Raw genomic sequence first — 26,442 nt, 5'->3', positions numbered from 1 at the left:
ATATCCAAACTTTTCAAAAAAAGGCATTTTGGATGTTCCCTCGAAAGTTCGACTCTTTTTTTCAACTTTATTGACTGTTTCTTCATGATTTCGTCTTGGTTGAGCCGCATAGCACGCGATATACTTTCTTGCTGTAAATCAGGCCTCGACCTTCTTTGGTCGGCCCTATGACAGCTTCACAAATATGGCGGTCACACCTCAAAACTTCAAAAGAATTATTCTCGACGTTCCGGGGTTCTCAGGGAAAACTTTAGATTCCCTCTACATACCCGTTGTCAAAAAACCAAAACTAAAGCGTCTAGAAACATCTTTTTGACGTACTTGATATAAAGTCGCAGCGACGCTGCTGAAAACTCAAAAGTGAGACGATTTTGGGACGTCTATTACATTTCTTTACATTTCTTCGAAAGAGTTTATCTTCTAATCAGCTTTGTTGGTTGATTCTCTATATTCTATTTCCCGATTAAGATCTTTTGGCTCTATCCCAGTTTAGATGTCCTTAAAAAAAAAGAATTTTCCCTTTAAACACTTACCCGTCCTTTCAATTGTTTAAGCGTTCCAAAAAACATTCAGAAGTCCCAAAAAACGTTTGAAAGCCCGCCAAAATATAAAAGTTTTTCAGGAAGTTTCTGTTTCTAGAAGATTCCAGAATGTTTGAATTCCCGCCGAAATTCAAAAGTTTTCTAGAAGATTCTAGAAGATTCCAGAATATTTGAATTCCCGCCAAAATTCAAAAGTTTTCTAGAAGTTTCTAGAAAATTCCAGAATATTTGAATTCCCGCCGAAATTCAAAAGTTTGATTTTCCGCCTAAATTAAGTTTTTCTAAAAGTTTCTGGAAGATTCCTATATATTTATATTTTAAAATCGGAAGTATTTCTGAAGTTTCCGGAAGTTTCTAGAAAATTCTGGAAAAATCTAGATAGTTCCGGATCCTCTGGAAGCCTTCGGAATTTTCTCGAATTTTCTGGAAGATTCTGGAAGGCTATGGGAAGTCTGGAATTTTCAGGACATATAAACTTCTGAAACTTTCTGAAAGTTTCCAGATGTTACTGGAAGTTTCTAGAAGTTTCTGGAACTATCTGGAATCTTTTCGAAATTTCTGGAGGTTGCGGCCAAACTGGATCAACTTTTTTGAAGTATTGTCTTAAGGTGCCAAGGGTGTCACTGCCAAAGTCTTGGTCCAGTATTTTCAGTTGGAACCCCCTTTCCCGATTTTTGGGTAACTGTAGCTACAGTACCCCTTCAGGGGTATGGCAGTGGAAAATACGCAAAGTGTTCCAAAGAAAAGTACGGGAATACAGAGTTAACAAATTTATTAACGTACTCGATCAGTGGGGATCTGAACCTTTCAAGATATTCAGGTTTGACTGTAAATGTTCAAAACTTTGTAACTACCGTAATCCTACAGTAACCGGCCCAATTTTTTTTGGGTCTCATAGTGAGGGGCCGAGGTTGTTACCACCCAAGTTTGGTCTCTCCTCGTTCTGTTTGGAACCCTTTTTCATTTTTTGGGTTACGGTAGCTACAGTAATCCTACAGTAATCTGGTACCTGGGATCCAAAAAATTGAAGCGCTCGGAGGTTCATGGGTTTACCTCAAAACATCTTTTGAAATGGTTCAGAGAGAAAAAAGTTATTTAGGGAGAAGCGTCGGACGGACAGACAGAACTATTCCATTAGTAGGAAGAAGATTAGGTAACGCTCTATTCCAGTTTAGATGTCCTTTGAAAACTTGAAAATCCCAAAAAACTCTTAGACGTCCCTTCAAACACTAGGGCGTCCTATGAAACATTCAAACATCCTTTCGGATCCCAAATATGCCGAAAATGTTTAGACGTCCCAAAAAACGTTTAGACGTTCCATAAAATATTGAGACGTCCCTTGAAATCCCAAATTTTTGTTTTAAATAATTAGATGTCCCAAAAACAATTAAACGTCTTAAATAATGTTTAGACGTCCCTTGAACACTGAAAAATCCTAAAGCTTGCTCTGACACCTGGAAGAAGTGATTGCCTAAGAATAAAGAAACCTTTAAGCTTGCTCTGGCATAGTCCTCAGGCTCAGCACCCTGGAAGTGGCGGATTCCTTAAAACAGAGACATCCAGGAGCTTGCCTAAAATTTAGGAAAAAGTGCAACGAAGCTTCTGCGTGTCTCTGTTTTAAGGAATTCGCCACTTCCAGCGTCCTGAGCCTGAGGACAATGCCACAAGCTTTGAGGTTTCTTTATTCTTAGGCAATCAATACTTCCAGGTGTCAGAGCAAGATTTTGGTTTCTTCAGCGTTCGAGGGACGTCTAAACATTTTATGGGACGCTTAAATTGTAACATCCGTCATCCTTATGACGTAGAAGACGGGTTATAATTACTCTTTATTGAGAAGCGGTAATCGTGGAACGAGGGAAAATCAGAACTGAGCTTTTCAGTGAAAGTTCAGAATAACATTGACCTTGACATCATTCTTATATATAAAACGCATGTGGAGTCTGTCCATCTGTCCCAATGTCCGCAAATTTTGAGAAATGAGAAAGAAAGGCGGTCGGGCCCAAAGCCGAACTTGCGCTCTTTGGGCAGCGACCACCGCCTTGAACCATTCGGCCATGAGGGCACGTTTGAGAGAAGGTGGCCACGTGAATGAGGAGAGACCAGCCTGATGAAGCGCCGAAGGCGCAGCAGCCAGGCTGGTAGCATGATAAAAAGGCAAGGTCAATGGAAAAATAGAAATAGTAAAATGCGTGTAACCTTGAGGAAGGTACACGTTTAAAATATACAAACGTGGCGTTTGTAACATCTCCCTTTTTTTAAGATGGATGCGAGAGAGGTAAGAGAGGCAACGAGTTCACTTAATATCTTTTCTGCTTTGGTTGTATTTGGAATGGTTGCACGGGTTTGATGTTTCTGGTAGAGCGGCGGAGTGGCACTGGTGTGGTTGATGGAATGCTCGTTCTTGGAGATGGTACTGGAATGGCGGTGGCATCGACTTTGTCGGACTTGGGCATCTCTTCAGCGGGGTCTTCAATTTCGAGGAAATCTGACCAATCGTAGTGAGACGGTGGAGACGTTCGCTGACGAAGTTGATTGGCGTGTCTTGTCCATCGCTGACTTCCAACACGGACTTTGTAGACAGTCTGGCCCAGTTTACGTTCGATGACTCCTGAAACCCATGGGGAAGAATTTGGGCTACGACGGTCAATAACATAAACCTGGTCGTTTATTTCAAAACTCCGATCACGTGCTCCATGGTGCAAATTGAACTGCGTTTCCATTGCCAAATTTCTCTCTAGGTTGGGAGTCGGCTTGTGTGGCAGGAGCAGGTTCAGCACAGTTCTCATTTTACGTCCGATGAAGGCTTCGGCAGGAGACTGGTTATTTGGAACAGATGCACATGGAGTTGATCGATAAACCTGAAGGAAGGTCTGGAGCGCAGTCTCAGTGTTTCCCTCCCCTCTTAACTTGCATAAAGCTCGTTTCAAAGTGTCCACGAATCTCTCGGCTTGACCATTCGATTGAGGATGATATGGTGGAGAGCGAACATGAGTGATACCATTGGATGCCGTAAACTCTTGGAACGTTTGTGACGTGAACTGAGGACCATTATCGGTGACTAGAGTCTCTGGATTCCCGAACTGTCCGAAAACTTTTGTCAATATCTTGATAGTAGCTGCGGTGGTAGTCGAAGTTGTAGCATAGACTTCAGGCCAATTCGAAAACGAGTCTACAAAAACAAGATAATACATACCGTCTACCGGTCCAGCAAAGTCAACATGAACTCGTTCGAATGGTTTCTTTGGAATTGGCCATGAGTATAAAAGATTTTTTACTGGATTCTTGGCGGCGGAGGCACATTCATCACACGATTTGACCAATTTTTCGATGTCTTTGTCGATACCCGGCCAGTATACGTAACTTCTTGCCAACATTTTCATTCTCACGATTCCAGGGTGGGCACGGTGGAGTGTCTTCAGGACCTTTTGTCGCAAAACTGTGGGGATCACTACTCGTTCGTCCAGCACGATGCAGTCGTTGACAATTGAGAATTCGTCCTTCCGATTACACATGTTCCACATTTCGGTTCCTTTTTCACTTTTGGGCCATTTACCAGATTTCAAGGAGTTGAGGACATCTGTCAGGAGGGTGTCTTTACCGGTCTGGAATGAAATAGTTTTGGCAGTTATAGGTAGGAACGAGAGATTTTGGGGCAATTGGTCGACAGGATCCAGGTCCACTTGTGCAATAACGAAGTCTTCTGGTGCTTTCTCGGCATTCAGCTCATCAATCAGTCTGGACAGCGCATCCACTTGTCCAAAATCTTTGGTGTTGATATATTCGATGTCGAAATCATAATTCAATAGAATTGTAGCCCATCGTTGAAGACGATTTGCAGTGTAAACAGGTACTCCTTTCTTTCCTCCGAATATAGTTAGTAGCGGTTTGTGATCGGTTCGCAAAGTGAATTTTCTCCCGTGGATAAATTTGTGAAATTTGGTGACGGCGGTGATGAGACCAAAACCCTCTTTCTCGATCTGACTGTAGTTCCGCTGGGTTTTTGACAGAGTCTTGCTGATGTGGTATATGGTCTTTTCGGTTCCATCCGGACATCGGTGAGAGATGGTTGCTCCAATTCCGTATTGAGATGCGTCCGCAGCCACGATGATTGGCAAGTTGGGATTGTAGTGAGTCAGCAGTAGGTCCGATTGCAGGATCTCCTTGATTGTATCAAATGACTTTTGGCATTCCAGAGTCCATTTGAAATCAGTATCTTGGGCAGTGAGATTGTCCAAGGGTTGGCGTAATCGGAAAAGTTGTTTTACGAATTGCCCATAAAATTGGATAAGTCCCAGGAAAGACTTAACTTGACTCACGTTAGTGGGTTCCGGCATATTCTTGATGTGACGAACTTTCTCTGGATCGGGACGTCGTCCTTGCTTGTTGATAATGAAGCCAAGGAACTTGATTTCTTCCATAAGGAATGAACATTTTTCCATCTTGATCCGGAATCCATACTCTTGAATACGCCCAAATACTTTAAGCACTCTCTCATTGTGTTCTGCTATGGTAGATCCACAAATAATGATGTCATCCAAGCAAGTGGACACTCCTTCCAAGCCATTCAGCATAGTATCCATGATTTGTTGAAAAATTCCTGGTGCTGACTTGACTCCGAATGGGAGGCGATTGTATGTGAAGAGGCCCAGGTGTGTGTTGATTACCAGAAGCTTCTGCGAGTCCGGATCCATTTCAACCTGTAAATATGCTTCGGCGAGATCGATTTGCGTGAAAAAATTACCACCATTTAGCTTAGCAAATATGTCGTCCGAGGTGGGCAACGGATAGTTATTCGACTCAATGGCATCATTTAATCCAGTGGAAAAATCAGCGCATAGTCTGATGGAACCATTCTTTTTCTTTACTGCAACGACTGGAGCGGCCCATTCGGAATGGTCGACTGGGGAAATGACGCCGGTTTGATTCAATCGTTCGATTTCCGTGAGACCATTGGAAGAGCAGAATACGTCACGGGGCGTGCCTTCCGGAATATGGGTCTAGCATTTGGCTTCAGTGTCAGGGTTGCTTTGGTCTTCGTACACTTTCCGAATCCTGGTTTCATTATTTCTTTGTATTTGGTTCCAATCGCTTCGATCAACCGTTCCCTTGTCCCGCCCAGGTAGTTGCATGCTGATTCGGTGACAGAGACGCGGTTAATCTTTTCAGGGGTTTGCAGGAACTTCCACAACTCTTTATCTTTTGAAATCCAGTCTCTTCCGAGTAAAGTGTCTGTATTTGATACGTATGCCACTCCAGATTCTTGTCTTCCATTCATCATGTATTTGCAATGGAGGGATCCGAATATTTTCACCGGCTCGTGTGTGGCAGATTTGACTTTGATGGCTGGTTTTTCCAGTTTTGGTCTTCCCAGAGTAGTCCAATCATTTCGACTGAGCAGCGTGATGTCGGCACCGGTATCCAGAAGCATTTTCACACAATGACCATTAATTTGTACTTGTCGATAGATTCGCTCTGCGCCATCGATCGATGCGGCCCCGATGTAGACCGTCTTGACTTTTGGAGACTTGTTTTCCCGATTCTTGCTTCTGCAACATTTCTCTAAGTGACCTGGTTTTTTACAATAACTACATGTCACCTTTTTATGTTCACAATCTCGCACCCAATGATTCCCTCCACATCGATAACATGCAGATGGTGGTTGTTTGCTATCTTTCTTCTCCGGAGTGTTTTTCTTGGATTTTTGGAACTTCTGCACCGCATTCACGTCCGATGTCGTTGCAACGGATCCTCCCACAGCTCTCGCGTCGGCACGGATATCCAGTAGTCGCTTGACATCACTTTCCAGCTCCAGAAGTGTCAGGTTAGGCTTTTGCTCGAGAACTTGGAGTGCTCTTGCTCGGATGTCCTGATAGGATGGGTCCCGCATCCCAGCTATCCATACCATTGCACATGTTTGCTCGTCGGTCATTTTTTTGAACTCTGATGTGGCAAATCTTCGAAGAACTGTCCCAGTGTATTCTTCTAAGCTTCCTCCGCCGAATTCTGTTCGTAAGAATTCCTGACGCTTTCTGAATATTGACGTCGTCGATTTGAACAGAGTTTTCAGACTTTTGATTGTGTCGGTGTAACTGATTTCATTCGGTAGTTTCGGCAAGCATCGGTTCGTATACAACGCGTAGTCCTTCTGGCATAATTTGGACAGGATAATCCGGGTTTTGAGGTCCTCTGCAAGCGATGCTCCATCCTTTATGATGACTTCCTCATACCGTGTGTACCAGTTATCGAATGTCTTCTCTTCTTCTGCATCATAGACGAACATTGGGATTCGGGCGCAGATTGAGTCGAACATTTTTGAGTCATTGGTGGTGGTGGTTGAGGCTTCGGTGTTACCGGAATTTCGGAGTTGGGCTTGATTTTTTGCTAGAGTACTTACGACTCCTACTAGAGCGTTGATTTGCTCAGTGAGTTGCTTTATCTGATCGCCAGTTGTAACATCCGTCATCCTTATGTCGTAGAAGACGGGGTTATAATTACTCTTTATTGAGAAGCGGTAATCGTGGAACGAGGGACAATCAGAACTGAGCTTTTCAGTGAAAGTTCAGAATAACATTGACCTTGACATAGCATGATAAAAAGGCAAGGTCAATGGAAAAATAGAAATAGTAAAATGCGTGTAACCTTGAGGAAGGTACACGTTTAAAATATACAAACGTGGCGTTTGTAACATAAATGTTTTGGCTCTGTTCCAAAATCGGAGGCCCATAAAAAAATCGGAGGCCCATGGCAGAATCGGAGGCCCATGGCAGAATCGGAGGCCCGTAAAAAAATCGGAGGCCCATAAAAAAATAAGAGGCCCGTAGCAGAATCGGAGGCCCATGGCAGAATCGGAGGCCCATGGTAGATAGAGAATGTCATCGTTTATAAATGATGAAAAACTCCCTTATAAGCATCTGAAGTAGTGCAGAAATCTGAAAACCATGTTGTAACTACATGATGCGCAAAGCTGATTTTTATTTTTTTTTCATTCATTGCTAATTATAACAGATCTTTTTCAACACATTTATTTACCCGAAGAAAGTGACATATTTATGTGAATAATTGTTAAAGGAAAAAAATGGGAAGCAACTATCCGCCTTTGCCAGTTTGTACTTTGGGTGCCTTGGGCATCTTTGGAAGTTTTGGAGGCTTCGGAGTTGTAGGGGATTTGAAACCCGAAGAGGATGTTTTCGTTTTATTTGTCGTTGTGGGGTTGTAACGTCTTGATCTTGTGGGCGGGTTAGTGGGGCTATGAATTATGGAATTCTTAGTAGTAGTAGTAAGTTTACTCTGTGGTTTTTTAGTTGTATAACTAGGAGTTTTAGTAGGTTTAACTCTCGTAGTTTTAGTCAAAGTTGAAGAACCATAATTCATAGCCCCACTAACCCGCCAAAAATCAGCTTTGCGCATCATGACAACATGGTTTTCAGATTTCTGCACTACTTCAGATGCTTATAAGGGAGTTTTTCATCATTTATAAACGATGACATTCTCTATCTACCATGGGCCTCCGATTCTGCCATGGGCCTCCGATTCTGCCATGGGCCTCCGATTTTTTTATGGGCCTCCGATTTTGGAACAGAGCCAATGTTTTTTGGGACGTCTAAACATTTGAAACGACGTTTTAAAAAAGTTAGAGTTTGAAAGGTAGTTTAAGTGTTTTTGGGACGTTTGAGTTTTTAAAGGACATCTAAACTGGAATAGAGCCAACTAAATTTCTTATCATAAATACCAATTCAAATATTTCAGATACAAGTTGTTTGCTAAAAGTGGTAGATCTCAAAGAAACAAAGTGAGTTTTTTTTGTCCGAAAATCTGAATTTCTTGCAGAGACCCTATAATAAGACTGACGGAATTAGCGGTAAATTAGTGTGTGCACTCTCCTACTATCTGCGTCTCTTCTTTTTCACATTGATCGCTCCGATACTTTCAGAGCTTATACAGGTTCTGAAGAAAAAAAACTTCTGGGACGAATAGTCTTACAAACACTTTCCTGAATTGAGATAAAATAGCACAGTAAATTATGAATGATGTTGATGCATATGCAACATCCGCAGCCTGTATTAGTATGATTGGAGCAATAAATCTGAATTCAAAAATGGAGTCTTCAGAAAACTTTTTTAATCTTACAAGTAATAGTCCAACATAAAAAATGAATAAAAAACCAACATAACTTGAGGCATATTAACTATCAGTGAAGAATTATCAATGTTTGACCTGAATCCAGAGTTTTTATGTTTCAACGGTCAAAAGGGGGATCCGATCAACAACTATCAGTAATGGAATTCGCTTTCTATCCCCTGAGTAACCTGTACTCACGATTTTGTTGAACGCATCGTTTTCCTTCGAGATTTTTCCAAAGATTTTAGTTTATATATAATCATCAGAAAAAATATAAAGTTAAGAATGCATGGAACAAACTGAAAAAGATTGTTTACAAATAGAAAATGCATCACAAATCAAACCAAAAATATAATTCCAAAAAACAACAAAGTAGATCGAAAAGTGATACATTCGTCCTCAAGGTAAAGTAAGAAGAGAATTCTGCAAGTTCAACTCATTGTTTTCAGAAGGGTATTATCAGGATTTCTGCAATTTCAGCTAATAAGAGAGTTGCAAAGAAGTAATGTTTCATTCAATTCCTTTTTACTTATGATTTGTATTTTACTTTTCAATAAAATTTATCCTGTTGTTATGGAATTCCAAATGATCATATTTTAATTCAATCGACAGAAATTTTGAAAGCACATCCAACTGTTCTATTTAATTTTTTGGGTGTTGAAAAGTATGTGATCTGAAAATATTTTTATCAGGAATTACATAAATTTGATGATTCATTCACATAGAATATTGCAGTTCCTGCAGTCTGCTCTCCTATCACTTTCGAGGGGACAATTGGCGTGCTTTCATATCAATAATTTGTCCATAATTACTGATTAAGAGATATTTTCAGTTCAATATTTATTTCATTTTATTTTATTTTGAAATACGGTTAAAGAATCGTGAAAATGAGAATTAAATCAAATACAACCGAGTGTAATTCAGAATAATTATGATTGAAGTGGTACAATGATAAAGAGTTTACAATAGAGGAGATGCGGGTAACGTGGTCGTGGTATTGGAGTTTATGAAATGGGATTTATGATACATACGTGTATATTAGTGATACGTTAGATTTTTTGAATGAACCATGCGGTTTTCAGACTGAAACAATGATGCATGTTACAGTGGTAGCGTATACAAAAAATCTACGATGTGCCTGGCAATAATTCGGAATATAACGAAATTTTAGACTTAATAATTGCTTCAAATTCAGATTTTACTTTTAAAATTCCTACATATATTCAGAAATCAATAATGTATTTACTCGAAGTCAACTTTCTCTTCTCAAGAACAACTAGACTTAATAAACACAATTTGTTTCAAATTCAGTTTTGACTTTTAAAGTTTTCATTCAAAAAATTAGTATTACAACATTTAAAAAAAAGATGCAGCCATTCAGATAGAACCACCCTCGTGGGTTTTGTACTTAAAATGAAGCAAAATGTCCCACTTAGCATTCGTAGAGGATGGGTTTTGGAAAATCATCCAAAATTATGTTTTATAGAAGAAATTTGCAATATAAAAAATGTAACGTAAGGGTTTTAAAATTGTAAAGAAATTTAAAATTCACGAAATCTTTCTCAAACTTGTTGCAGCTCCGTGGAACCATATCTTTGTGAGTACTTATCCTGTTTTATGGCTAGCCATATTAGTGTGAAAAGATAAGTTGATTGAACGACAAGACCCAGTAAGAAAACGACGAATGATGCAGACACCACCATATTAAGATCATACTGTTCACTGCTCTGCCCTGTTCTTTTGTATTTCTTCAGGTATAAAGCGGCTAAGTTCAATAAACAGTAGTATGCCCATCCATTATACAATCTCGAGAAATTCTGCAAAAACATCAAGTGAAACCTCAAGAGAACTGTTCACAGCTTTTAGAAAACTCATGCAGATTTTTGAAATAGAAATAACTCACCAGTGCTTTATATCGTTTTGTGATCGCCAAAACTTGTTCCCTTAACTCTTTCATCCGTGAGTTGTCCAGTATGCATTCATCGCCAGTTATCAATAGCCTAAATTCCATATTTTCCAGGTTCATACAAAGAGTATAACGAAATAAGGGGCAACCGGGTAAAATATTAGGATAGCAAGAAAATGTTGGATCATGATTTCTTTTGAATGCTGTCAGACAAATAACATGAATCAAATTGAAGCATGTTCTCTGTTCTATGCATGAAAAAAGGTTTGAAACCTTGTGCAAAATATTGAATCTCACATTTCGTATTTTCGTAAATTTCGTCGAAGCGCAGGTACGATATTTCTCAAACTTTCAATATTTTTGAAAAAATGTTCAAAAAAACTTGTGAAACGTGTTTTTTTATTGAAGTTCGTTGCCACATTCAACCAGAAAACAGCAATAAACGTATTCTCAAACTTCGATCCAAATAAATTTTTTTAAGTTATAATGAAATTGTATACCTTACTGCACGTTACTGTACCTCCAAGAGAATATATTTTTCGTCATGAAAATTTGCGTCAGCAGCAGGTAGAAACTTTAGTGTATTCTGGACCATTTACGAAAGTAGCCGAGAACTAATTTACCGCTAATTCCGTTAGTCTTATTATAGGGTCTCTGCTAGAAATTCAGATTTTCGGGCAAAAAAGCTCACTGTGTTTCTTTGAGAAGCATCCAAAAATGGAAACTATTATTAATCCATTTTGCGAACTTGAACGTCGTGTAGAACGTCATAACCAGAAATGAGTAGATTGCGATCGCCACGATAGCTTGTGGACTACATAACGGTGAGAAAAAAGAGATATAGGCCGATGCAGCCACTGCCAATGTGAGACAAACCTTGTCAAATATCCAAAAGTCGTGAAACTGCTTCTAAATTGAAAAAATAGAAACAGAAGTTGCCAATAGAAGAAACAAACCATGTTATTTACTACATCATCTAGCTGGTTAACGAGTGAAGTGTAATCCTTTTCCTGTTTGGAGGATAATGGTACGTGGCTATTTCTACAGCTCTGATTGGCATCTCCCATGTTCAGCAAGCAACTTGTATCTGAAATATTTGAATTGGTATTTATATTAAGAATTTCAGTTGAAAACAAGTCAAAGAAATTTTCAGCGGGTACCCCTGAAACTTTGAACTATGAGTGAAATGCCATAAAATATTCCCAGGCGGAAAATGGTAAGAAAAAATGGCTTCATGAGTTTTTTCAGAACGCGCAAGTTTACAAAGTTTGAAAAGCTTTGTACCAAATTTTGCTAACTTTGAAATGTATTGAAGAGTAGAGAGATCGAGAATAACAAGAACAGAAAGGAGGAGTAATTTCCTAGCTCTTGATTAGACGATGCAGAGGGATAATGACACCGTTTATACAGTGTCAGGAAACAACAGGAAATTGTACATTACATGAAAAGTGTACATGTTCTCCAGCAGAAACAGTCATGAATTGCTACTGTGAAGATGGTGAAGTCAATTGTTATAGGACAGATATTTTGCCCATATCTTTCCTATAAGATATAGAAAACATTGAATATGAATCGATCCATTTTATTGAGTAGGCGGAGAGAGGTCCAGATGGACCGACCTCTCTCCGGCCAGATGTTCAGTCTTACTAATGAAATAGAATAGAATACTCGTGGGTGTGCCTCTGCGTGCCTTTTCCTCCCTCGTCCCTCTCACTTATGTGACCACCCGCAAGACGGCAGAGCCACAAGAGTGACGGAGACTCGGGCGACAGAATAAGAAAGGGACCAACGACAAGAAGAGGTCGAATGGCCTTTCACATAATTCATTATTAAAAAAGAGGATCGAAGATTGCCAGTACAAAAAGGAATCTGGCGATTCGAAACCGATGAAGAGAAAATAATGGCACGGCCAGGAAATTCTATCTCAACGACAGTTATTTTGAAGATCAATAAGTTATGGCAAACCAAAGTAATAAAGTCGGCAGACACCTGTCACCAGAGCTGTGCGGAATCCCTTCCTTCGACTTCCTTCTTCCTTCTTCCGGGCCTTTTTTCACTTCCTTCTTCCCAAAAAACACTAGGGCGTCCTATGAAACATTCAAACATCCTTTCGGAACCCAAATATGCCGAAAATGTTTAGACGTCCCAAAAAAGTTTAGACGTTCCATAAAATATTGAGACGTCCCTTGAAATCCCAAATTTTTGTTTTAAATAATTAGATGTCCCAAAAACAATTAAACGTCTCAAAACAGAGACATCCAGGAGCTCGCTTTAAATTTAGGAAAAAAGTGCAAGCAAGCTTCTACGCGTCTCTGTTTTAAGGAATCCGCCACTTCCAGGGTGCTGAGCCTGAGGACAATGCCAGAGCAAGCTTTGAGGTTTCTATATTCTTAGGTAATCATTACTTCCAGGTGTCAGAGCAAGCTTTAGGTTTTTTCAGCGTTCGAGGGACGTCTATACATTTTATGGGACGCTTAAACGTTTTTTGGGACGTCAAAACATTTGAAACGACGTTTTAAAAAAGTTAGAGTTTGAAAGGTAGTTTAAGTGTTTTTGGGACGTTTGAGTTTTTAAAGGACGTCTAAACTGGAATAGAGCCAACTAAAGTTATTATCATAAATACCAATTCAAATATTTCAGATACAAGTTGTTTGCTAAAAGTGGTAGATCTCAAAGAAACAAAGTGAGTTTCTTTGTCCGAAAATCTGAATTTCTAGCAGTGACCCTATAAGGGGTTCTCGTCTACTTTCGTTGATGGTCCAGAATACTCTAAAGTTTCTACCTGCTTCTGACGCAAACTTTCATGACGAAAAAATATTCTCTTGGAGGTACAGTAACGCGCAGTAAGTCATTACAGCTTTTCATTACAGCTTTTACAGCTTTAAAAAATTTATTTGGATCGAAGTTTGAGAATACGTTTATTTTTGTTTTCTGGTTGGCAACAAACTAATAGAATACAAAAGCTTTGCTTTCATCAAAATCATTCATAATTTACTGTGCTATTTCATCTCAATTCAGGACAGTTTTTGTAAGGCTATTCGTTCCAGAAGTACTACTACGTCGATTTAATTTTTCCAAAGTAAGAAGAGAATTTTGCAAGTTCAACTCATTGTTTTCAGAAGGGCGTTATCCGGATTTCTGCAATTTCAGCTAATAAGAGAGTTGCAGAGAAATAATGTTTCATTTAATTCCTTTTCATTTGTATCTTACTTTTCAATAAACTTTACCCAATTGTTATGGAACCCCAACAACCGTGATCATATTTTAATTCAATCGACAGAAATTTTGAAAGCACATCCAACTGTTCTATTTAATTTTTTGGGTGTTGAAAAGTATGTGATCTGAAAATATTTTTTATCATGAATACATAAATTTGACGATTCATTCTCAAAGAAAATTGCAGTTCCTGCAGTCTGCTCTCCTATCACTTTCGAGGGGACAATCGGCGTGTTTTCATATCAATAATTTGTCCATAATTACTGATTAAGAGATATTTTTAGTTCAATATGAAGAAACAGCTGATTTTTTCCCGGAAGGAACACTCCTTGTTCACCTAGAACACTGTCCTAGAAGACATAAACTAGGTACTTTCAATCAAAACAAGATTGTTCCCGACAAGTTGTTTTTGAATAATGGGAATAATAAGTCAAGCCCTTGCCTTCTATACATTCGTAACTGGAATATGTAGCAGTTATTTTTGCATTCTTGTTCTGCTCTCACTTCATAAAGAGATTTCTTTCACAGCCAAATGGTCCCCTCCACCTTTTAGCCTTTTTCCATTCATGATCAGAAGATTCGCTCTCTTCAAGACGTCGTGAGATACAGCGGGAAGAGAGAAAGACGATGGCTGTCGGCACTTTTGAGCGGCTGCTGAAAAGTTGAGTGAATTTCGAAGTTTTTGGTTTTTGATGATAATCGAAAAGAAGAAAAAGTGAAAGAAGAAGATAGAAAAAAACTTACGGATTTGAAGAGTCGGCGGGGACGAAGGGTACAAACTACTTCTCTCTTCATCCTACAATGATTTTTTGGAGGGATTTCAAATTAGAATAAACACAACAGTAATCTAATTCGGAACGAAAACGTTTATAGAAACGTTCAATTTAACAGGTAAAAGACAAAAAACGAGAAAACTAACTCAATTGAACGTATAGTTACGAGTGGTAAAACACATATTCTCGAACGTAAAATATAAATTCTCACCGGAAAACGATTATGTACGGGTGACTGAATCACTATATGAAACTGCTGGGAGTCGTTTCATTTCTAATTCGTACTACTAACCTACTAGCTATGATTTCAAAACAACGTCAAGAATCAGAGGAGAAACCACTGGATGAGCAACTTGAGCTATTACAAGTGAGTTTTCTGACTGTTGAGACCACTCAAAATGAAAGAAGAACAGGAGAAAATTGCGGAGTTGATAGTAACAAATGAGGCGACCGAGAATCAGTTGACAAATTTGACTTTTGAATCGAACGATGTGATTAGTTATCTGAAAAAATTGGTAGAGGAAAAAGACGAAGAGGTAAGAGAGAAATATAGTGAAGAGGGAGCAGAGAACAAGCAATTTCAGACGGCACGGGTGGAGGAAATGTTGGATGAACAGATGAAAGAATCAGATAGAAAATTCAAGATTCATAGAGAGAATTATGAGTTGGAAGAGAAGAAATTGAAAGAAGAAATTGAGAAATTGAAAAGTGAAATGAGTATTATGGGTTAGTTAATTAGAGTGATCTGTTCTTTTGGCATAATAGTAACTTTAGATACCCAACTAGGAAATCAACAGTGTGAAAATTGCAGCAATTGAACAGTAAACAATTAATAAACTGAATCCTACGATCTCATCACTAATTAGTTCTGTTTCAGAGCCCGTGCTGATTTGAGTAATGTTGTTCTCAAACTAATTGAAGAAGTTTTTGATGAAACTAACGGCTACATGCAAACTTACATTCAAGTGGTTTTTTTGAGAATTCAATCCTATCTAGAGTTGTATTTGACAGCGATGGCTGATTTTCTTGTGGTGGAAATGGCATTCTGTCGAGTTATGGCTTTCTACACTACAAATAGGTAACTGAAAAAGAATTCCGAAAAGTTTTGCTTGGTTTGAGAAATCCATCGATGATGTAGATAAATCATCTACAAGCCGAGTTTCGTTACATTCTTAGATGTTTTTTCCAGTGATAAATGGATTGGCCGATTATTACCTAAGACTATACAGTTTTCAGTTCGTTCCATGTGCTCTCAACTTTGTATTCTTCTTTATGATTTTATGTAAGCTTGAAGAATTCAAAGCTCGTCGGAAGAGAATAATGAGTTTGATGAAAACGTGAGTTGAACAAAAACACTTTTTTTAAATATATTATGAGACTTTTAACTTTTAACTTTAACTTTTGACTTTCTAAATAATGATTAACATCGCTCTTGTTTCGAACTTTTCAGATCTAACACCGATAATTCTTCCCGAATGTTGAAAGTTGTTCTGATCATGTTTCTTTTTGTGAAGACCCCACAAGCTCTGCTTGTTATTTTCAATTCATTGTTCTTATTGGACTACTATCTGTAATTTGCACAAATCGACAAACCAGAGAATAGTGAATTGACTTAGGTTAATTGCTCCATTATCAACCGAGTTTTTAAAAGCACTCGATGCAGCAAATGCCTCAGCATCATTCATCATTTACTGTGTTATTTCATCTCATTTTCGAGAGGTTTTTGTCAGAATTTTTGTACCTGGAGGTATTCAACGTAGAATTTATTCGGTAACGGACAACGTAAATTGACAAAAGGAATTAATTATTTGTTTCAGGCCCGAACAATGCAAGTTACAACCGTGGAATCTACAAGAAAAGCTGCATGGTCATAAGTTCTTAACGTGTTTTTTTTCGTTTACTTGAAAAACGTGTTAATAAATATTTATAATTCGTACAACAAAAAACAGAGCAATAGTTGCCACTCTGGCTTTTCACCCGTTCGCTGTTTTCTGGTTGCTATAAAAAGTTACCAAATACAGTACCGCCCAAAGGTTATCAACTGTGGCTGTTTTCAGTTGAAAATGACCAACTTTGAGAGTGTGACATGATAATACTGATTCTCCCACAACGAAAATTTTGTATAAACAATACAGAACAAAGGTAGATCTTTATTTTTGTAGTTGATAACTTTTCTGTAGGGACACTCCCTAGTAAGTTACATATCGACAAAGTAATTTCTCCCTCAAATCGACCAATTTCAGTGCAAAATAGCGCGATATTTGAGCTGTCGTCTGAAAATGACAATAACTCTCTAGGGGGTGACCGTACAAAAAAGTTGTCAATTTCAAAAATGAAGATCTACCTTTGATCTGTATAATTCATTAGAAATATATCTGATGGGACAATCAGTACTACCATGACACACTCTCAAACTTGGTCATTTTCAACTAAAAACAGCCAAAGTCGACAACCTTTTGGGGGGTACTGTAGATTAACCCGACCCTCCTGTTCTGTTATTTTTTTACCAGAGGCGTACCAGATCGAATGTTATTTTAGGTTATAATTGAAGCCATTTGACGACTACATTTCTACCATATCTGATTCATTTAAATCGTAACGAGGGAAGAACTTTCTAAAGTGATCTTAGAATAATCAGAAAAATAACATTTTTTGTTCTTATGACGAATTGGTTCAGAATCTAAAACACCTTTCACAGTTGTTTTCCACGGAAGGAACACTTATTGTTTTTCATAAACATGTTATTTCTTCCCATTATACGGAACGACCTTTTTAAAAACAAGCTTGTTAGCTGACTTGCTTATTGTGGATAAAAACTTAAATTCACACAGAAAACATCCATTTCAAGTTGTTAAAGCGAACAGGATGTCAGATAAACCAAGTATTTATGATTGTCAAGCGGGCAGTTTGTTCACTAGCGACTCTCTTAGCGTGTTCCCATTGAACATCGTATTTCATATTTTCAAGTGAATACCATTGGTTTTCAATAGTAATAAAGTGTTATTTTACAGATTCTACTCGGGTTTCCATATATATTTTCTCGTGTTTTTCACTTTTTTCGACTTATTCTCTAACATTCTGTTCTTTATTGTTTTATCACAAAAAGAGCCACTACAAACAGGTAATAGTAGCTTTTGAACTTTTTTTAGAAAAAAAACAGCAATCGTTAAATTATTCCAGTGTTAAGTGGAACGGCCGAAAGTATTCTCTTGTTATTTCTTCAGTACTTTGGATTACTGTAGGACTTCTATGTAGTGCAATCATTCCAATGTATTCCGTTACAAAGTAATTTCATTTGACCAATTTTCTGAAGCAATTAAAGTTTCAGATACAACCCAGAAGAATACTCTTTCACGATATCTAATAGTTACCTTGAGGATGAATGTATCACTTTTCGATCTACCTTATTGTTTTTTGGCATTATATTTTTGGTTTGATTTGTGATGCATTTTCTATTTGTAAACAATCTTTTTCAGTTTGTTCCATGCATTCTTAACTTTATATTTTTTCTGCTGATTATTTACAAACTAAAATCTTTGGAAGAATCTCGAAGGAAAACGATGCGTTCAACAAAATCGTGAGTACAGGTTAGGGGGATAGAAAGCGAATTCCATTACTGATAGTTGTTGATCGGATCCCCCTTTTGACCGTTGAAACACTAAAACACCAGATTCAGGTCAAACATTGATAATTCTTCACGAATGTTGAAGGCTATTCTGATCATGTTTCTGATAGTTAATATGCCTCAAGTTATGATACTGGTTTTCCATTCAATTTACATGTTGGACTATTATTTGTGAGATTAAAAAAAGTTTTCTGAAGACTCCATTTTTCAATCCAGAATTATTGCTCCAATTATATCAGAACTAATACAGGCTGCGGATGTTGCATATGCATCAACATCATTCATAATTTACTGTGCTATTTCATCTCAATTCAGGACAGTTTTTGTAAGGCTATTCGTTCCAGAAGTACTACTACGTCGATTTAATTTTTCTAAAGTAAGAAGAAAATTCTGCAAGTTCAACGCATTGTTTTCAGAAGGGTGCTATCCGGATTTCTGCAATTTCAGCTAATAAGAGAGTTGCAAAGAAGTAATGTTTCATTCAATTTTTTTACTTGTATCTTCCTTTTCAATAAAAATTACCCTATTATTATGGCATCACAAAAACTGATCATATTTTAATTCAATCTACAGAATTTTTGAAAGCACGTCCAACTGTTCTATTAAATTTGTAGGGTCTTGGAAACTAGGTATGTGATCTGAATACATTTTTATCAGGATTACACAAATCTGCTGATTCACTCACAAAGAATATTGCAGTTTCTGCAGTATGTTCTTCTTTCATTTAAATGAACTGTATTCAGTTGTTCCGAGGCGACAGTTTGTATGTTTTCATATCATTAATTTGTCCATATTTACTGATATTTTTAGCATAATAACAGCTGATTTACCACGGGAGGAACACTCCTTGTTCATCTAGAACACTGTCCTAGAAGACATAAACTAGGTACTTTCAATCAAAACAAGATTGTTCCCAGACAAGTTGTTTTTGAATAATGGGAATAAGAAGTCAATCTCTCGGCTTCTGGAATTCCAAATGATCATATTTTAATTCAACCAATAGAACTTTGATCCAACTGTTCTATTTAATTTGTTGGGCTTTGGAAACTATGTGTTCTGAAGATACCTTAATCAGGAATTACACTAGTTTGATGATTCATTCACATAGAATATTGCAGTTCCTGCAGTCTGCTCTCCTATCACTTTCGAGGGGACAATTGGCGTGCTTTCATATCAATAATTTGTCCATAATTACTGATTAAGAGATATTTTCAGTTCAATATTTATTTCATTTTATTTTATTTTGAAATACGGTTAAAGAATCGTGAAAATGAGAATTAAATCAAATACAACCGAGTGTAATTCAGAATAATTATGATTGAAGTGGTACAATGATAAAGAGTTTACAATAGAGGAGATGCGGGTAACGTGGTCGTGGTATTGGAGTTTATGAAATGGAATTTATGATACATACGTGTATATTAGTGATACGTTAGATGTTTTGAATGAACCATGAGGTTTTCAGACTGAAACAATGATGCATGTTACAGTGGTAGCGTATACAAAAAATCTACGATGTGCCTGGCAATAGTTTGGAATATAATGCAATTTTAGACTTAATAAACACAATTTGTTTCAAATTCAGTTTTGACTTTTAAAGTTCATTCAAAAAATTAGTATTACAACATTTTAAAAAGAGATGCAGCCATTCAGATAGAACCACCCTCGTGGGTTTTTGGAAAATCATTCAAAATTATGTTTTATAGAAGAAATCTGCAGTCTAAAAAATGGAACGAAAGGGTTTTAAAATTGTAAAGAAATTTAAAATTCACGAAATCTTTCTCAAACTTGTTGCAGCTCCGTGGAACCATATCTTTGTGAGTACTTCTTCTGTTTTATGGTCAGCCATATTAGTGTGAAAAGATGAAGTATTTGAACGACAAAACCCAGTAAGAAAACGGCGAATGATGCAAGCACCACCATATTAAGATCATACTGTTCAATTCTGCTCCCTGTTCTTTTCTTTTCCCTCAGGTATGAAGCGGCCAAGTTCAATAAACCGTAGTATGTCCATCCATCATACATACTCGACAAACTCTGTAAAAACATCAAGTGAAACCTCAAGAGAACTGTTCACATCTTATAGAAAACTCATGCAGATTTTTGAAATAGAAATAACTCACCAGTGCTTTATATCGTTTTGTGATGGCCAAAACTTGTTCTCTTAACTCTTTCATCCGTGAGTTGTCCAGTATGCATTCATCACCAGTTATCAATAGCCTAAATTCCATATTTTTCCAGGTTCATACAAAGAGTATAACGAAATAAGGGGCAACCGGGTAAAATATTAGGATAGCAAGAAAATGTTGGATCATGATTTCTTTTGAATGCTGTCAGACAAATAACAAGAATCAAAATGAAGCATGTTCTCTGTTCTAAAAAAGGTTTGAAACCTTGTGCAAAATATTGAATCTCACATTTCGTATTTTCGTAAATTTCGTCGAAGCGCAGGTACGATATTTCTCAAACTTTCAATATTTTTGAAAAAATGTTCAAAAAAAACTTGTGAAACGTGTTTTTTTTATAGAAGTTCGTTGCCACATTCAACCAGAAAACATCAATAAACGTATTCTCAAACTTCGATCCAAATAAATTTTTTTAAGCTGTAATGAAATTGCATCCCTTAGTGCGCGTTACTGTTCCTCCGAGAGAATATTATTCATGAAAATTTGCGTCAGAAGCAGGTAGAAACTTTAGTGTATTCTGAACCATTTACGAAAGTAGCCGAGAACTAATTTACCGCTAATTCCGTCAGTCTTATTATAGGGTCTCTGCTAGAAATTCAGATTTTCGGACAAAAAAATTCACTGTGTTTCTTTGAGAAGCATCCAAAAATGGCAACTGTTCTTAATCCATTTTGTGAACTTGAAGGTCGTGTAGAACATCATAACCAGAAATGAGTAGATTGCGATCGCCACGATAGCTTGTGGACTACATAACGGTGAGAAAAAAGATACATAGGCCGATGCAGCCACTGCCAATGTGAGACAAACCTTGTCAAATATCCAAAAGTTGTGAAACTCTTTCTAAATTGAAAAATTACAAACAGAAGTTGCCAGGAAAAAAAAATAGGAAAAAAAACAAACCAAGTTATTTACTGCTTCATCTAGCTGGTTAACGAGTGAAGTGTAATCCTTTTCCTGTTTGGAGGATAATGGTACGTGGCTATTTCTACAGCTCTGTTTGGCATCTCCCATGTTCAGCAAACAACTTGTATCTGAAATATTTGAATTGGTATTTATATTAAGAACTTCAGTTGAAAGTCAAAGAAATCTTCAGCGGGTACCCTTTGCTGATACTTTGAACTATGAGTGAAATGACATAAAATGTTCCCAGACGGAAAATGGTAAGAAAAAATGGCTTGATGAGTTTCTTCAGAACGCGCAAGTTTAAAAAGTTTGAAAAGCTTTGTACAAAATTTTGCTAACTTTGAAATGTATTGAAGAGGAGAGAGATCGAGAATAACAAGAACAGAAAGGAGGAGTAATTTCTTAGCTCTTGAGGAGACGATGCAGAGGGATAATGACACCGTTTATACAGTGTCAGGGAACAACAGGAAATTGTACATTACATGAAAAGTGTACATGTTCTCCAGCAGAAACAGTCATGAATTTCTACTGTGAAGATGGTGAAGTCAATTGTTATAGGACAGATATTTTGCCAATATCTTTCCTATAAGATATAGAAAACATTGACTATGAATCGATCCATTTTATTGAGTAAGCGGAGAGAGGTCCAGATGGACCGACCTCTCTCCGGACAGATGCTAAGTCTTACTAATGAAATAGAATAGAATACTCGTGGGTGTGGCTCTGCGTGCCTTTTCCTCCCTCGTCCCTCTCACTCATTTGACCTCCCGCAAGACGGCAGAGCCACAAGAGTGACCGAGACCCGGGCGATAGAAAAAGAAAGGGACCAACGACCAAAAGAGGTCGAATGGCCTTTCACACAATTCATTATTTCAAAAAGAGGATCGAAGATTGCCAGTACAAAAAGGAATCTGGCGATTCGAAACCGATGAAGAGAAAATAATGGCACAGACAGAAAATGTTATCTTAACGACAGTTATTTTGAAGATCAATAAGTTATGGCAAACCAAAGTAATAAAGTCGACAGACACCAGGCACGCAACAACATCCCATGCAGTTGGGTGCTACAGCTGTGAAAGTGGGACACAAGTGGATATCAGGTGCAGTTCCAAGCATGCGGCAACGATGGCAGACGTGGATTGTGGAGAAGAAGTATTCACGCTCCCATGCACACCGGAAGGAACGAATACGAAGATCACTTTATTCTCATATAAGACAAAATTCAGGAGAATATGCGTTCTCGATTGTGGAAGCAAGAAGACCGAAGAGTTCGCTAAAGAACCGTAGAGATGACGAGAGTATACTTAAGGCCACGCCACTTATTAGATAAAAATGAGGTAACGCTCTATTCCAGTTTAGATATCCTTTGAAAACTTGAACATCCCAAAAAACACTTAGACGTCCCTTGAAAAACTAGGGTGTCCCATGAAACATTCAAACATCCTTTCGGATCCCAAATATGCCGAAAATGTTTAGACGTCCCAAAAAACATTTAGACGTCCCAAAAAACGTTTAGACGTTCCATGAATTATTGAGACGTCCTTTGAAATCCCGAAATTTGGTTTTAAATAATTTGCCGTCCCAAAAAACAATTAAACGTCGTCTTAAATAATGTTTAGACGTCCCTTGAACACTGAAAAAAACCTAAAGCTTGCTCTGACAATTAGAAATAGTGATTACCTAAAAACAAATAACCCTTAAAGCTTGCTCTGACATAGTCCTCAGGCTCAGCACCCTGGAAGTGGCGGATTCCTTAAAACAGAGACATCCAGGAGCTTGCTTAAAATTTAGGAAAAAAGTGCAAGCAAGCTTCTGCGTGTCTCTGTTTTAAGGAATCCGCCACTTCCAGGGTGCTGAGCCTGAGGACAATGCCAGAGCAAGCTTTGAGGTTTCTTTATTCTTAGGCAATCACTTCTTCCAGGTGGGTGTCAGAGCAAGATTTTGATTTTTTCAGCGTTTGAGGGATGAAATCAGTGAGCAAACGAATGAGATATTTTGAGTGAAATTTATTATATTTTGAGTGACATTTATTATACATTTATTATAGGGAAAATCAAGCCAGAAAGCTGAGTAACTTTTTAAATTTCTGGTATAATTGTTTTTTTGTATATTGGAAATTAGTTTGAAATACCGCACTGTTTTGAATTTACTTGAAGTTTTCGCTGAAGTTCATTCAAAAAATTAGCATTACAAAATTTAAAAAGAGATGCAGCCATTCAGATAGAACCATCCGCGTGAGTTTGTAGTTAAAATGTAGCCAAACGTCCCACTTAGCATTAGTAAAGAATAGATTTTGGAAAATGATCCAAATCTCCTGTTTTTATAGAAGAAATCTGAAATCTCAGAGTAAAAATTGGAACGTACAGAAGTGTTTTAAAATTGTGAAAAAATTTAAAACTCACGAAATTTTTTTTTTCAAACTTCTAGCAGCTCCGTGGAACCATATCTTTGTGAGTACTTATTCTGTTTTTTGATCAGCCATATTAGTATGAAGATATATGATGACTGAACGCCAATACCCAGTAAGAGAGACATTAATGATACAGTCAGCTCCATATTAAGATCATACTGTTCACTGCTCTTCCCTATTCTTTTGTATTCCCTCAGGTATAAAGTGGCAAAGAAATAACAAGCGTAGTATACCATTCCAATGTCAAAATTCTTGAAACTCTGTAAAAACATCAAGTGAAAATTCTAGTTCACAACTTTAGAAAACTCATGCAGATTTTTGAAATTGAAATAACTCACCAGGGCTTTATATCGTTTTGTGATGGCCAAAACTTGTTCTCTTAACTCTTTCATCCGTGAGTTGTCTAATATGCATTCATCACCAGTTATCAATAGCCTAAATTCCATATTTTTCCAGGTTCATACTCCCTTTTCTATTTTTCTTTTCAGCTAATATCATAATTACTAAAATTTTTCAACAAATATGAGAAGTTTTCTTTAAAAAAATTTAACAATATCTATATATACAGAACCGCTCAAAAGTATATTAAGTTTCGCCTTTTTCAGTTGAAAACGCAAACTTTGAGAGTGTGTCATAGTAAAACTAAAAAATTAATTGAATCTAGATCAAACTTTGAGAGCACATCTATTTTGAGAGTACATCTACCTCGTCAAATCTACCAGAAAATAGCAATGAACGCCTTCTCAAAGTTTCAGTTCGATCCAATAAACTTGAAAAAAGATATGACCAAAATAGTGAAATTGTATGTACCTCCAAGAAAATATATATTTTTCGCCATGAAAATCAGCGTCAGAAGCAGGTAGAAACTTTAGTGTATTCTCGACCATGTACGAAAGTAGCAGAGGATTAGTTTACGGTTAATTTTGTCAGTCTTTTTTAGGGTATCTGCTAGAAATTCAGATTTTCGGACCAAAAAACTCACTCTGTTTCTTTGAGAAGCAACCAAACATGGAAAATGCTCATAATCCATTTTATGAACTTGCAGTTCATGTAGTACATCAAAACCAGAAATGAGCAGATTCCGATCGCCACCATTGCTTGTGGACTACCTGACGGTGAGAAAAAAGATATATATGCAGAACTAGCCACTGCCATTGTGAGAACAACTTTGTCGAATATCCATAAACCGTGAAACTGCTTCTAAATTGAAAAATTACAAACAGAAGTTGCCAATAGAAGAAAAACAAACCAAGTTATTTACTGCTTCATCTAGCCGGGTGACGAGTGAAGTGTAATCTGTTTCTTGTTGGAAGGATAATGGTACGTGGATATTTCTACGGCTGTGTTCGGCATCTAGCATATTCAGCAAGCAACTTGTATCTGAAATATTTGAATTGGTATTTATATTAAGAACTTCAGTTGAAAACAAGTCAACGAATTTATCACCGGGTACACCTTGCTGAGACTTCGAACAATGAGTGAAATGACATAAAATGTTCCCAGGCGGAAAATGGTAAATCCTTATGAGTTTCTTCAAATGCCCAAGTTCAAAAAGACCGAAAAGCATTTGTACAAAGTTTTGCTAACTTTGATACGTCATACAGAGAGGAGGGATGGAGAATAACAAGAACATAAAAGTGGAGTAATTGTTTAGCCCTTCAAGAAACGATGCAGAGGGATAATATCACAGGTTACAGTAGCGAGCATAAGTGAGTACCCCTAGGTACTTTTATGTGTAACTCAGCTGAACCATGTCCGTTTTGCCTAACCTTTTTTTTGAAAGGAAGCCAAAATATTCAGCAATACGAATATATGTTTTTTGAAAAATTTCCATCACTGATTTTTTCGATAATCGATTTTTCCTGATCTTGATTTGAAAATCCGAAAAAAAACTTTTTATTTATCTCTTGGAGTTATTGAGTTTTTTGTTTCGAAATGTTGGAAAATGATCAAATGAACAAAAAATTATGTTGAATTGGCTTCTCAACTCCTGAGCATCGTGCTAGTGCTCCAGAAGTCAAAAGTAGTGCCCTCGGAAAAATCTTCATAACTCATCAGAAAAGGTTTCAAATTAGCCCAAAACATGCACCAAAAGACGTGTCTTCTGTTTTTCTACAAACCGATATCAAAAAATTACAGATTAAGAAAAAAAAATTTTTCTAATTTTTTTCACTAAAAAAATTTTTTTTTTCTCAATTTCTGGTATTTTCTGAATGAAAAACAAACATAACTTTTAAAAACTGCATGCAAGATTCTTTATCACACATAATAAAACACATTTATGTGTTCCTTGTTCGTGCTGTAGTCAGAAAATACCAGAAATTGAGAAAAATAGGAATTAAAAAATTTTTTAGTGAAAAAAATTAGAAAAATTATTTTTTCTTAATCTGTAATTTTTTGTTGTTGGTTTGTAGAAAAACACAAGACACGTCTTTTGGTGCATGTTTTTGCTAATTTGAAACCTTTTTTGATGAGTTATAAAGATTTTTCCGAGGACACTACTTTTGACTTCTGGAGCTCTAGCACGATGCTCAGGAGTTGAGAAACCAATTCAACATATTTTTTTGTTTATCTGATCATTTTCCAACATTTCGAAACAAAAAACTCAATAACTCCAAGAGAAAAATAAAAAGTTTTTTTTCGGATTTTCAAATCAAGATCAGGAAAAATCGATTATCGAAAAAATCAGTGATCGGAATTTTTCAAAAAACATATATTCGTATTGCTGAATATTTTGACTTCATTTCAAAAAAAAAGTTTAGG

The 26,442-nt window shown here is 37.2% G+C and overlaps 2 protein-coding genes across 2 annotated transcripts; one reads left to right on the top strand and one right to left on the bottom strand.

Moving 5' to 3' along the window:
* Nucleotides 1-10,222: 10,222 nt before the first annotated feature.
* On the bottom strand, nucleotides 10,223-15,599 carry GCK72_018002 (uncharacterized protein; the record flags this gene model as incomplete). The annotated part of the gene is made up of 6 exons (XM_053732343.1): nucleotides 10,223-10,477; nucleotides 10,564-10,660; nucleotides 11,258-11,475; nucleotides 11,523-11,653; nucleotides 14,329-14,436; nucleotides 15,515-15,599. 6 exons carry the CDS (start codon nucleotides 15,597-15,599, stop codon nucleotides 10,223-10,225), a joined length of 894 nt encoding a protein of 297 aa, XP_053581256.1.
* On the top strand, nucleotides 14,857-16,429 carry GCK72_018001 (uncharacterized protein; the record flags this gene model as incomplete). Its single annotated transcript, XM_053732342.1, has 8 exons — nucleotides 14,857-14,922; nucleotides 14,969-15,091; nucleotides 15,140-15,281; nucleotides 15,367-15,376; nucleotides 15,433-15,633; nucleotides 16,006-16,125; nucleotides 16,172-16,325; nucleotides 16,373-16,429. 8 exons carry the CDS (start codon nucleotides 14,857-14,859, stop codon nucleotides 16,427-16,429), a joined length of 873 nt encoding a protein of 290 aa, XP_053581255.1.
* Between the last annotated feature and the right edge of the window lie 10,013 nt (nucleotides 16,430-26,442).

Source organism: Caenorhabditis remanei, chromosome V (assembly GCF_010183535.1).
Source record: "Caenorhabditis remanei strain PX506 chromosome V, whole genome shotgun sequence".
Taxonomy (NCBI): domain Eukaryota; kingdom Metazoa; phylum Nematoda; class Chromadorea; order Rhabditida; family Rhabditidae; genus Caenorhabditis; species Caenorhabditis remanei.
The sequence above is the reverse complement of the archived record's forward strand: the minus strand, read 5'-3'. Positions and strand labels throughout refer to the sequence as shown.